We start from the raw sequence: 13,507 nt of genomic DNA on the forward strand, positions 1-13,507 counted from the left end.
TGCCTGCCTGTGGCAGGAGTCCCGATCTGGTATGAAAAGCAAACTGAGAGAGGGAATGAGTGACCTCCCTGTTTTGGCAGCGTGAACGGGAATTGTACGAGGAGCAGATGAGAGATCTGAAAAAGAAGAATGAAATGAAAACACCGGAGATGCGAAGTGTCAAGGAAAACACCCAACAACTGGAAGTGGAGAGGGAAGCCAAGCAGGAACAGTTGGAGCATGGGGCTGCTGCTTTGAAGGAATGGCAAGAGACCGCTCAAGTCCTGAGTGTTGCACTGACCAAGAGTGAAATTTCCAAAGGGGCTCTGAAGAAAGACCTGGACATCTTGAAGGAAAGGCTTTGTCTCCAGGTAGGCACTGGCACTGATCTTCAGTCCACTGCAACGTCTCTCAAAGATTCCAATGAAGTTTCCCATGAAGAGGTGGGATTCTAAATCCCTGTCAGTCTAGGCCTGCTTGGGCAAAGCAGCCCGGGCTGCAGCAGGCAGCCTTGTGTGTCTGCCTGGCTCCAGCCAGAGACCATTGGCTGCCAGATTGTTTGCTGGCATGCCTGGAATGACTGAGGCAGCTCTGGAGCTGCTGTTCAAATCAGCTCCAGGCCAAAAGCTGGGCATGGGGAATTGCTTCTCCCGTGCCCAGGCAAGGGGAGGCAACATGTGTGGGTTGGATTTGGTGTGGAAAGGAATGGAGCAGGTGAGCAGAGTGATGGACTGAAGTGAGCAGAGTTCTGTAGCGAGGGCTGAAGAGCAGCTGCACTGCTGGAGCTTCGAGGATGCTTCCCGAGATGGAGATTTCTGAGGGACAGCTCTTGTGGTGTTTGAAATAAGGGAATCATCTCCTCTCTGAACACCCAGCAGGCTGTTGGAGCAGAGGGCAAGCGGCTGTCTGAGCACTCCAGGAGGGGTGTGGAATGTGTGCGGGACCAGGTTGCAGCAGCAGCAGCAGACAAGCCAGAGAAGCGTGAGCTCAGGAGAACTTTTGAGGTAAAGTGGGCTTTCACTGCCTCTGCAGAGCCTCAGGCTCCTCTGGATCATGATTCGTGTGCCCAGGCAGTGCTTTGGAGTCCTCTGCTTGTTTCCTTGCCTCTCCCTGTCCCTGCTGTGGGCACACCCCTTTGTTTGTTCTCTCTGTTGTGGCAGCCCATGGCTTTCACAAAGGCACCTTCACTCCGCTGCCTCCCTCCCTGGCCCCGTGTCCCCGGACACACACTGGCCTCTCCTGCACAGCCCCCAGCGAGAGCTCTTTGCCCCCAGTGCTGTCTGGTGCAATTGAGGGTCTGTGAGCAGAGATCTCCTTGCCTTGATGTCCAGAGGTCCTTTTGCCCCATGGTTGCTGACAGGTTTCTGTGACCCTTTCTCCCATCCAAGGTGCAGGATGAACACGAAGGGAGGAGAATCAGAACTTTTAGGAGAGTGTTCCCCCCAGACTACTTTACATTGCCTGTCTCCCAGTCTGACCAGAAAAATGCATCAACCTCTGAAAGACAAGAGTCCTCCAGTAGCTCAGGGGAGCTGCAGCCCCCGTGCTGAGGCACAGCCTGTGGAGAAAGGGGTCAGTGGCCCGAATGCGTGCTTTGGGAATCAGAGCTGGGTTCCTAAATCCTGTCGGAACTCTCTCTCCCCGACCTGTGGTGGCTGAGGGTTGTATGAGGGAAGGGTTTGCCAGCCATGAACTGGACTTGTTGATCATCTGAGCTCCGTTCAGGGGCAGTGTGGGAGCCTGTTCCTTTCCCCTTCCCCAAGGGCAGAGTGTTGGTGAGGGCTGGAGTTGGAGGCTGTGTCTGCCCCCACAGCCGGTACCGTGGGGCTGCGGATACTCCTGCCCACGTGGGCTTGTCTGAGCTGGGCTTTCTGCCTCTTTCAGGTGTCCTTGCTGCAGTCACAGCTGGCCCGAGACCGGCAGGAACCCCTGGAGAGCTGTGCAGGGAGCAGGCAGGAGATGCTCTCGTTGAGTCACAAGGACCTCCTTACTTCCTAGGCTTGTCAGAGAGGAGACAGGGTGCAGCTGCATGCAGTCGTAGCCTCAGATTTTGTCCATAGTTTATGTTTAAAGGATTGCAGGTGTAATTGTAGGATTGTAGGATAATAGGTGTAATTGAACCTTTATACAACTGTGTTCCATAGGATGAAGGATATATTTATAGAAAAATAAAGTGTTTATTACGACTACACAAAAAGACCTTTATCAGAGTTATTGACTACCCAGTACAGAGAACTATAACTTCCAGTAGAGTGCATTATATTTGAAGCAACATGGAAGCAGTTATATTCAAGCCAGCAAAACCAATTAATAATTAAAGATTGATGCTTCTCACCCAAACCAATGACCGTGGGCAAATATTTCTGTCAGCCTCAAGGAGTGACCTTGAGGGGCATCCTCACTCCAGGGAGGAATCTGCAGATGGGAGACACGTGACATGAACCACTTTGGTGAGGGCAGGAGAATCCTGCCACATGTGGAGCTTTTGCATTTGTCCTTAGGAAACTGCAACCTGTTTTTTCTCCGAGTCACAGAATCTCAGGCTGGGGGAGGCTGGAGGCACCTCTGGAGGTCACCTTGCCCAGCCCCCTGCTCCATCAGGGCCACCCAGAGCTGGCTGCCCAGGATGTGTCCAGGCGGCTTTTGAATCTCTCCAGGGATGGAGACTCCACCACCTCCCTGGGCACCTGCACCAGTGCTCGGCCACCCTCCCAGTGGGAGGAATTCTTGATCCTGGAAACACTCAAGAACTGGCTGAGGATGAGAAGGTCAGGGGTTGAGGTCCTAGTTTAGAATAAGGTAACTTAGCAAGGTGAAAAGCAGAATCACAGCCCTGGCTGACAGGAGATCAACTGAGCGGGGAACTTGTGATCAACCTCATCTCAGAAAGGAGGAATGTGGAAGAAAAAATTGTGGAAGAAGAATCAAGTTATCCAGAAGGAGTGAACAGACATTGCTGTGGAAGCAGTAGGGGAGGGGGAGAATAGTCAGGGAGCTCTTGAGCCAGGCATCCACCAGGTCTGAGGACCAGAGGAAGCTACAGGAGCTGTCTGTCATCTTCAAAAAAGCCTGGCCATTGAAGGAGGTTCCTGAGAACAGCAAAGAGTGTTACACCAGTCTTAAAGATGGGCACAGAAGAGGATCTGAAGAACTACAGGCTAATCAGCTCCTTTGGAATCCCTGGGAAGGTGATGGAGCAAATGGTCCTGGACACCCTTTCAAGCAACTGCGAGGGAAGGGCACTGGGAAGAGCCAGCACAGATTTACCACGGGGGAAATCATGGCTGGCCGACCTGATGGACTCTGTGAATAATGGGGGACCAGGGAGGGTTTTGCTGACACTGCAAACCATTCAACAGCCACACAGTCTCCTTACAGCCGGACTGGTGAGGTACGGACCGAGTGAGCGGCCAAGTGAATGGAAAACTGCCCGAGCCAGCAGGCTCAGTACTGCTGGATCAGGTGCAGGAAGTGGCCAGGCTGTGGTGACACCACTCACTGATCCTCCCTGGAGCCGGTATTACTGTTGATTAACGACTAATATTTACATGCAGAGGAAGTCTCCTCTAAGCAGATGTGTGTCATGAAACTTTACACCGGGTGTTTATTCCGTCAGGATCATACACATTCATTACAAGGTGCTTCCGGGCTAATACATAAACATTACTTTCCTAGAACTAATTTACCCACCTCTGCCCCTTACTGGAAGTCCTTTTATGGTCTTAGAGGGTTGTCTAAAGGGGTCTCTGGTGGTCGTATTCGCTGAGAGCCCCCAAAATTGGAAGTGACCTTGCCTTGAACTTCTCTTAGGGCATGCACTGGTGTTTCTTGTTACATAACTTTGTCACAAAACCCACTTAGGTTCCTTATTATCTGTTTGTCCACTGCTTTCAGCTCTGTTTAGCATCCTGTGTGTCTACTTTTACATTCTTTTATCTAATTTGCTAGTTAGTCTTTAAGCTCTATTTTGCAACCGAAAATTTCTATTCTCCATGTTGTCTGTCACAGTGAGTGGCAGCGATGCATCTTCTGGAGAAGATGCATCTGGAGCCAGCCCCCATTTCTATGGTCCCTGAGGCTGACGGATGTGTCACGCACTGATGTCATGTCCAGCCTCAGCTCAGCTTGCATCCCTTGCCCAGACAGGGGAGACCCACAGGCAGGAGAGACAGAAGCCGTGTGCTCAGGCTACCCTGCCTTGAAGGCACATAAGCCTCCGCTTTCTACAGCTGCTCAAGGGTCAGGGCACCTGGCAGTGAGCCTTCAGCACCGAGTGATGGCATCCCACTTTTGCAGTCTTGGCCCAACTGGATGACCTGGTCTCCTCAGGAGCTGCCCTTTGGCCTTGTCAGGGACCACCCAATGGACATGATGCCGTGGCAGCTTGGCACCCCCTGGATTAGCCATCCCTAGCGTGATGTTTCTCCTCAGCATAGAATCCCCAACTGGTCTGGGATGGAGGGACCTCAAAGCTCATCCTATGCCACCCCTGGCCGTGGGCAGGGACATCTGCCTCCAAACCAGGTTGCTCCAAGGCCCCTCCAACCTGGCCTTGGACACTTCCAGGCATGGGGCAGCCACAGCTTCTCTGGGCACCCTGTGCCAGGGCCTCCCCACCCTCCCAGGGAAGAACTTCTTCTAACCCTGCCCTCTGGAATGGAAAGCCATTCCCCTTGTCCTGGCATTCCAGGCCCACTCCCCGCTCTCCTGGAGCCCCTTTAGGCACTGGAAATGGCTCTAAGGTCTCCCCGGAGCCTTCTCTTCTCCAGGCTGAACACCCGCAGCTCTCCCAGCCCGGCTCGGAGCAGAGGGGCTCCAGCCCTTGGAGCATCTCTGCAGCCTCTCTGAACTCACTCCAGCAGCTCCACATCCTTCTGATGCTGGACCCCAGGGCTGGAGGCAGCTCTGCAGGTGGGATCTCACCCAAGCAGGGCAGAGGGGCAGAATCCCCCTGTCCCCTGCTGCCCACGCTGTGAGGTCAGTCCAGGACATTGGGGGTTTCTGGGTGACAGTGCAAGGGGCTGGGGCACGTTGAGCTTTTTATGCACCAACACCCCCAAGTCCTTCTCCACAGGGCGACTCTCGATCCATTCTCCGCCCAGCCCGAGTCTGTGCTTGGGATTGCCCTGATCGCTCTGCCCCGCCCCTTTCTTCACCCGCCGGCCAATCAGCGCGCGGCTGCCCTTGGCAACAGAAGAAGCGCGGCAGCAGGGGCGGCTAACGCCAATCAGCGCGTGGCTCGGGAAGGGCTGAACCAATGGGAGCGCAGCGCGCCTCACGGCGACGACCAATCAGAGTGCGGTGGCCGTGAGGGACGGGCTGGGGCGGGGGGGGAATGGCGGCAAGAGAGGGAGAGGGGAGGAACATTGGGCGGCCTGGTGGGGCCCGCCCGCCGTTTCGGAGGCTCCCAAGCGCTTCAGCTGCCGTCGCACGGTCCCCCCTCCGCACCGATTTGCTTGAGAAGGGAGGGGCGGCTCCTGCCGAAACCGCGCTCGGGGAAAACTCCCCACAGGGGTTGGCTGTGCGAGGGGAGGGCGTGGGTGTGCACCAGCCGTCCCCGCCTCAGCAAAACGTCCCCTCAGGGGTTGGCTGGGCGGAGTCACGACAGGACGGGACGCTTCAGAAGGACCCAGAAAAGACCCCAAACCCCTTCGGAATGTCAGGAAAACTGACCCAAAACCACTGGAGGTTTATGTCCAAAAAGGAGACAGAGAAATCCTGTTACTTTATTCACATAAAGGGAGTGATCATGGTCATTTCCTGTGGGGTCTCTCAAATTGTTGGAGGATCCAGCCTTCTTTTTATCCTAATTTCCCGGCCACATTTCCCTCTGTCTTTCCCCGTTGGCTGAGGTACTTGAGAGGTACAGACTTCCCGAATTGCCTAGTAACATACCCCCTTCCAATGTGTACTCTCCCCTTCCCTCTCCCCCCCTCCCCCCTGTTTTCTTTTGCCTTGTGTTTCTGTTCTTTTTCTCTAAGTCCAGGGATTTAAGGCAGTCTTGAGTGAGTAACACTCCCTGTCAATTAGTGGAATTCCTATGGAATTTTTGGTTCCTCTTATTGAAGAAGGGGCAGTCAATAACTACCTCATGTAAGCACAAGTTAACTATTGGGAGACAGCAATGTTAGTTCAGACAGAAGATGTTCATTACAAAGCCTGAGAAGCCGAATTCACCCTAATCTTGTCAAGATAGAGGGGACAAGGATCATCTCAGAGATTGCTGAATCATCCCTCAAAGGACTACGCATGCCCAGGGAGAAAGGTGAAAAAGTTCACTGCGAGGATGACTACTGGCCTCCATCAGAAAGACCCCCGAGGAAGAGGAGAGGCCTTCCTCAGCGCGACCACCAGGACACACAGCGCATGCGTGGCCCATATGCTAATGACTTCCGAGAAATAATTTGTGTAACCACACCTGTCCCAAGGAATGTGATGAATATTCATAATTTAACCCTTAATACTGTGTTGTAGAGAGCACCAGGTGTGTGTGTTTGGAGGAGCGATCCCCACACACCCGGCGCGCCGAATAAAGCAAATACCCGCTTCTCTGACTCTGTCTCTGAAGTGTCTCCTGGCCCGGTTGCGGCACGATTCATTATTGCTTCTTTTACCTCTCAGTATGTGGCTTTATCTACAGCAGGCCCACAGTTTGTAAAGACAACTTCTCATTCTTGTCAGGAATTTAAACAAAACGGATGAAAATGGGAGTAAATGTGAATAAATATGAGTAATTTAGGATGATATTTATGTTGTATTTCAAAAGTGGAGGGTTAAAAGATCATTTGGGCATTAAAACACCTCAAAAAGACACAAAATGCCTCAACCACATTGGAAAATTTTAATAAATGTAACTAAAATAGATCTAAATTGACTGAATTTGAATAAATTCAGGACATGGCATTATTTCTGGAATGTGGAGGATGAAAAGGCAATTTTGGTCCTAAAATGCCTCCAAAAAGCCCTGAAAAAGCACCCAGAAGCCTTAAGAGTCCCGAAGGAGAGCTCAGCTGCTCTCCAAAGGCCACAGGTTTCTGGGGGTTCTTATGGATTTGGGGGTGTCCCGGGGATCTCACCACAGGCCACCATGAGTCCCCAATGCCGGTGGCTCTGGGGAAGGCGCATTCCCGGGGTTCCCGAACCCCCCCACACCCGAACCCTGCAGGGGGGGTCCAGTGGTGCCGATCCACATGGAACAGGTCGGTGCAGTTCACCCGGACACTGAACCTGCACAGGCGAGAGAGCGTGGCAGGGGTGGGGCAGGTGAGGGGCAGAGCAGGGCAGGGGCCAGGCAGGGGTGAGACAGGGTGGGAAGGATGAGGGGAAGGGTGCGGCAGGAATGAGCAAGGGGTGGGGCAGGGGTGGGGCAGGTGAGGGGCAGCCCAATAAGTGCCCCCAGAGACCCCGAGAGCTGTCGCAGGATCCCGTAACTCACCTCATGTCCCCCTGCTGAGGACCACCCAGAGACCTCCGGGACTCTGTACCCCCCATATCTTCCTCCCCAGCGCCCTCAGGACCTCCCAAGAGCCTCCCAGGACCCCCCCAGGATGCCCCGTACCTGTCAGTGGAAGGCTGCTGCCCCCCCTATCTCCCCACCAAAGACCCCCAGGACTCTGTACCCCCCATATCTTCCTCCCAGACCCCTCCAGAGCCCCCTTAAGACACCCCAGAACTTGGCAGATACCCCCCCAACCTGTCAGTGTAGGGCCCATACCCCCCAAGCCATCCCAGGGCCCCACAAAACTCCCCCCAGACCTCCCCGGACCCTCTACCCGACCATATCTCCCTCCTAGACTCCCCAGGACTCTGTATCCCACATACTCCTCCCATATCTCCCCCTAGATCCCCTCCCAGCCCTTCCCAGTACCCTCCCCAGGCACCCCCCTATATGTGGCAGTAGAGGGCTGGTGCCCCCCCGTAGACGAGGAGGGTTTGGGAGGAGGGTGGAAGACCATGGAGTAGCTGGTGGGGGGGGAGGGGGGGGCTTCCCCCCCACCCCTAAACCCCAACCACTCCCACAGATTCCCTCCCCCCTCCAGCGGGAACTGGAGCAGCTCAGGAGAAAACGTCCTCGGGTGTGCAGCCTGGGGACAGGACCCCCAAATCAGGGGGAAACCCCATGTTATAAACAACCCAGATCCAATATGGAAATGAGTTATTAAAAATTTTATTGAGAACTATAAAATTCAGCAAAGCAAAAGGGATTGTGCTGGGAGCATGGCCAGGGGCCAGAGGCTCAATCACAAAATGGTGGTGCTACCTTTTATACCCCTGTGGCTGCATCAGCCTTATGCACACTGATGTACAGTTTTGCATAGTCTCACCCCACGTCACTCTTTTAGGAGCCGGCGCAGTTCTGTTGCTGTGCTCGTCGGGGTCCTCGTTGGATGGAATCCCACTCCTTTTGTGAAAAACGAGGTTCACTCTGCTGTTAGGATTTAAAAGTTTAATAAAGGACAATAGGGGACAAAGACAATAAAGCAAAAGTCACGGCGCTGGGTGCTTTGGCACTCAGCCAAGAGCGCACCTGCTATTGCGGAGACACCCTTTACACACCTGTCCTATTGCATCAGCCTAATGCATATTCATAATCAATCATGCCAATTCAAACTTCCCCCCCAAACTAGTTTACATGTTCCAGGAACTGTTTAGCATGGCTCCTCCTTGGATCTGCCTTTTTAGAGCACGCGCATTTCCTGGCTGTGGTTTCAGTCAGTTTTTATTATCACCTCCAGGGTGGGCTTTGGTCGATGGTTTCTGCAGACGGCAGTTGCCGATAGCTGGCATGTCAGTAGCAGGGGTCTTCATCATCCGTTCATTGGATGTTATCCAACCAAGCAGACAGTTCAATTATCGCAAGCATAACTGTATCAGCTATTTCACTGTTATGTCTAAGTTTAGTTAATGGCAGAAATAAAGGCATTAGTTATTGTTGCAAAACTGTATCTTTATAACAACGATACTTTAACATTAAATACTTTAACATTGTTATTTAAATACTTTAACATTATACATATAGCATCCATTTTAACATTTGCGGAAAGCCAATATTATAGTATGTATTTATCACACATTTATGGCTGTGTCTTCGAAGTTTGGCTCGCAACAGCGTGTCCCACTTACAGAACTGACATTACAGCACACAAACTCATGCAGCCCTTATAAAAAAACAACTTTACAACCAGACTATTTTAACAACATTAAACATTTTAACATATACCATTGTCTTAATATTTCCCAAGGAAAATATCATAATATTTAATATTATAACTCATAATGTAATTCATAACCCATAAACATATGGCAAAAGCCAACTCTCAATAAGTTGTTTGTAACACCCCACAAGAGTAGATGGGACCCCCAGATCCCCCAGACCTCCCAAGATGGGAGATCCCCAAGACCTGCCCACCCCCTCAGATGCAAGGAGAACATGTCCTGTGGGGGACCCCAAAATCAGGGGGCTTTAAAATTGGGGGACACCCCAAAATCATGCTGTAAGACCCCAATATCAGGGTGACGCCCCTGCCAAAGAAGCTGGGACCCCCGAGCTCCCCCACATGGGAGGAAAATGTAACTGGGGGAGCATGAAATCAGAGGAAACCCCAAAATCAGGGGAACCCCCCCGAACGCTAGATGGGACCCCAGAACACCAAGACTCCCACAGAGCCTCCCCCCCTACCCCCCCCCCCCCCCCCCCCCGGGTGGAAGGAGAACACGTCCTTGGATGTGTGGCCTGGGGGTGTCACCAAAACTGTGGGAAAAACAAAGCCCTCACACAACATTTTTAATGTTAGAGAGTCAAGGCATTACTTTATTCTGGCCAGGATATTGTTCTGGCCAGGATGTACCCCAGAAATCATCTCATCCACACATAGCCCAGGTGTGCAGAGAGAATCATTCCATGACACATGGCTTCTACTAGATTTTCCAGATCTTTTATACAGTCAAAAGTCATAGAAACAAATTGGGTCAGTGTTCATTGGTCCCAAGTGAGTGTAGTTCTTAGCAATTGCTCTCCTATGGAATCCAGATTTCTTCTCTTCTGATGTTAATTAGATCTTCATTCCTTGATTTTCTTATCAGTCTTTTCTGGAGGAGATGTCTCCAACTCTGCCAGAGGCAGAGTCTGGGGTAGATGTTCATAGATGGCCGCTGATGTTCTGTTGATGTTCCGTCGATGGCCTTCATCTCTTTGGGGCTACTCCCAGTCTGTTGAAATGCTAAGCCCATCTCAGGCCTCACCTAGAGAAACAATGCCCTGGAAAGAAGCTTCAGTTCCCTTCTCCGGGGCAAAGGTGAAGAAACCTGGCTAAAGTTATATAAAAAAAGTGGTTTTAAACTGGTTGGTTTTCCAACAGGGGGGGTCCCTTGGGCGTTTCTAGGGGCTAACAGGGGGGTTTGGGGTGGCTCCGGAGACATTCTGGGAGTCTGTGGGAGGTGAGATGGGAGTTTGGGGGGCTCTAATTAGCTTTTAATCCACCCTAGGCAAAGATATTAATATTCATAATCCTATAAAGTCTTTGTTCTTCTTCCCAAAGTTCAGGACTTCAGCATGACTTTGGCTGAGCAGCAGTCCGTGCCAATTAGTAAAGCTTACTAAAATAGATCATTTGATTTAGCTAATTGTAATGCTCATGGATCGTGTGTTTTACAGGGGGCACATACTAAGGGGGGACACGGATAGGTGGATCGGGAAGTCCCAAGTACCTTCCAAGTACCGCAGCCAACAGGGAAAGGGAAGGAGGAGAAAATGCGGCCAGGAAATGAGGAGAAAAGAAGGCTACTTGCTCCAACTAATTGGGAGAGACCCCGTTGGACACACACCTGACGGACTTTCTCCCTTTCTCCAAATCAAGGCAATTTTACAGGACTCCTCGGTCTCCTTTGTGGACACGAACTTCTAGTGAGGTGAATTTTACCCACTGCGGGGTGGGGGGCACAGGAGCTCCTCTGCCTGGGGAGGGGGGAGTATAAAGCAGTATAAACCAGTCCAGACTGGGGCAGGTGGGGAAAATTCAGAGTCACAAGGGGCCAGTGGCAGCGAGGCAGGGAGGGGCGGGAGTGATCGGCCGGGGAGGGGGAGAGGGGGAAGTTCCAGCCTCAGCCGGACCCCCCTCATTGACTGACAAGTGGGGAGCGGCTCCCGCCCAACCGGCGGGCGGGGAAAAGCGCCCTCAGTCATTGGCTGGGCGGGACAGGGGGCGGGGCGAGAGCTGTTCCCGCCTCAGCCCAACTCCCCTCAGTCATTGGCTGGGCGGGACAGGGGGCGGGGCGAGAGCTGTTCCCGCCTCAGCCCAACTCCCCTCAGTCATTGGCTGGGCGGGACAGGGGGCGGGGCGAGAGCTGTTCCCGCCTCAGCCCAACTCCCCTCAGTCATTGGCTGGGCGGGACAGGGGGCGGGGCGAGAGCTGTTCCCGCCTCAGCCCAACTCCCCTCAGTCATTGGCTGGGTGGGTACCGGAAATGACCCAACAAAGCCTCAAAACCTTTTCAAAACTTAACAAAACTGACAAAAATGGAATAAATTTGTATAAGTATAGAAAAATTTAAGGCTATATTTGTTACATTTAAAGAATGGAGGGTTGAAAAGGCGGACTGTGCACAAAAACGTGGCAAAACCAAGAAAACCCCCAAAACCCCTTTAAGAATCCCTCGGGATTAAGTGAGATTAAGTGGAAGCATAATAAATATGAATAAAGAAGTTAAAGCTATACTTAACATATAATTAAAAAATGGGGCGGTGTGAAAGGGGCTTCGGGTGCTAAAATGCCTCAAGAAGGCATCAAAAAACCCCAGGTGTTATAAACGAGGTGGGAAACCTTTTGGCAGGCTAACTTGTTTATTAATTAGCAACTTAGAACGAGGATCCAAGATAAGCTCAGACCCTACACTACAAGCCAGAAAAATGAACAATGTGACACATCGAGTACTCCCTTGGACCACAAGTTTCCACCAGAGAACCTGGTACAGAGCACTTGGTCAGTTTTTATTGTCTCTGTCACCTCCAGGACTGGTGCGCTTTCAATCTCACTGATTGGCCACTTTCCGGTGTTCTGATTGCCTTTTAACATGGTGCATCCTTGACCAATCATTTCTAATTGGATCCATTCCATTGGTCAGCTCCTTTTCCAGTCAGGGTCTTGGGTACTGATATCGTCTCATGGGGTAATGGTTCTAAAAGGATCCTTCTATAAAGTCCATCAGGTTCCTGTTGTACCTGCCTCTAATGGTTATACCCATGCATTGCTTCCTGTACACACGCACACTTAACTCATTAGCTTATAACTATTTAAATTCATAGTACATTAATTAGGCACTTTATTTAACAATTCATCAACTAATTATCGATATATAGGTAACCAGCCCGGGAAAGCCAACCTGCTATAACACAAGCACCAAATTCCCCTCCTGCCGGGGCTGGCTGTCCAGCAGCTCAAGTAGGAGAGTCCTCCAGGAGCTCAGGGGAGCTGAGGCCCTCGTGCTGAGGCACAGCCCGTGGAGAAAGGGGTCAGTGGCCAGAATGCGTGCTTTGGGAATCAGAGCTGGGTTCCTAAATCCTGTCGGAACTCTCTCTCCCCGACCTGTGGTGGCTGAGGGTTGTATGAGGGAAGGGTTTGCCAGCCATGAACTGGACTTGTTGATCATCTGAGCTCCGTTCAGGGGCAGTTAGTGGGAGCCTGTTCCTTTCCCCTTCCCCAAGGGCAGAGTGTTGGTGAGGGCTGGAGTTGGAGGCTGTGTCTGCCCCCACAGCCGGTACCGTGGGGCTGCGGATGCTCCTGCCCACGTGGGCTTGTCTGAGCTGGGCTTTCTGCCTCTTTCAGGTGTCCTTGCTGCAGTCACAGGTGGCCTGAGACCAACAGCACTGGCAGAACTACACTGAGAGCTGTGCAAGGACCAGCCAGGAGCTCAGACCTTCACCGGGAGCTGTCCTGCTCCTTTGCAGCTGTGCTCAAGGAGCCCAAAGCTGCTGTTCTGGAAGCAGAGACTCGAAGCTGCATCGGTCTCTGAAGCTGAACTTGGCAGTGACATCCCTGGGCCGTCAGTCTCTGGAGAGAGTCTGGAGAGGCCCTGGAGAAGGCAGGTGCCGCTCTTCTCTTCCCCAGACGATTTGTACCCTGCCAGAAACCAATTCCTGTCAACTGGGGCACAAAAATTCTCCCTAGGACACAGATGAATGTTCTCAAAGATGAAGGAGTAAAATATCTACCAAAGCTTTTCCAAGCATTTGGTTCTGGAAGGTCTGTTCCTAGCGAGGTGTTCCGGTTTGGCCAAATTTAGAAATATATCCTCTGAGAGAAGGCACAACCACCCCTCCCCCACCAGGTTTGGGAAAAAATAAATTTTCCTTGAAGGAAAGTGAAGGAGATAAAACTATTTATTGAACAAACACACGGGAAAAGGAAAATAATGCTAAACAATAAAATCTCTCGCTGTGGAGAAAAAACCTGGGAAAGTGTTAGAGTCCTCCTGTTGGTCTCCTCGGAGCTGGGGCTTGGCCCAAGGCCAGGCCCTCTGCGCTCGGTGGAAAG

The 13,507-nt window shown here is 51.9% G+C and overlaps 1 protein-coding gene across 1 annotated transcript in view; it reads left to right on the forward strand.

The window, feature by feature from the left end:
- Nucleotides 1–13,507, forward strand: part of LOC138101661 (centrosome-associated protein CEP250-like) — a 57,800-nt gene that overhangs the window by 20,729 nt on the left and 23,564 nt on the right. The window contains exons 15-16 of the mRNA XM_068999435.1: nucleotides 81–422; nucleotides 828–983. Of these exons, the coding sequence (XP_068855536.1) occupies nucleotides 81–422; nucleotides 828–983 (498 nt within the window). The remainder of the gene's footprint in view (nucleotides 1–80; nucleotides 423–827; nucleotides 984–13,507) is intronic.

The sequence above is a fragment of the Aphelocoma coerulescens genome, unplaced genomic scaffold (genome assembly GCF_041296385.1).
Source record: "Aphelocoma coerulescens isolate FSJ_1873_10779 unplaced genomic scaffold, UR_Acoe_1.0 HiC_scaffold_39, whole genome shotgun sequence".
Classification (NCBI taxonomy): Eukaryota; Metazoa; Chordata; class Aves; order Passeriformes; family Corvidae; genus Aphelocoma; species Aphelocoma coerulescens.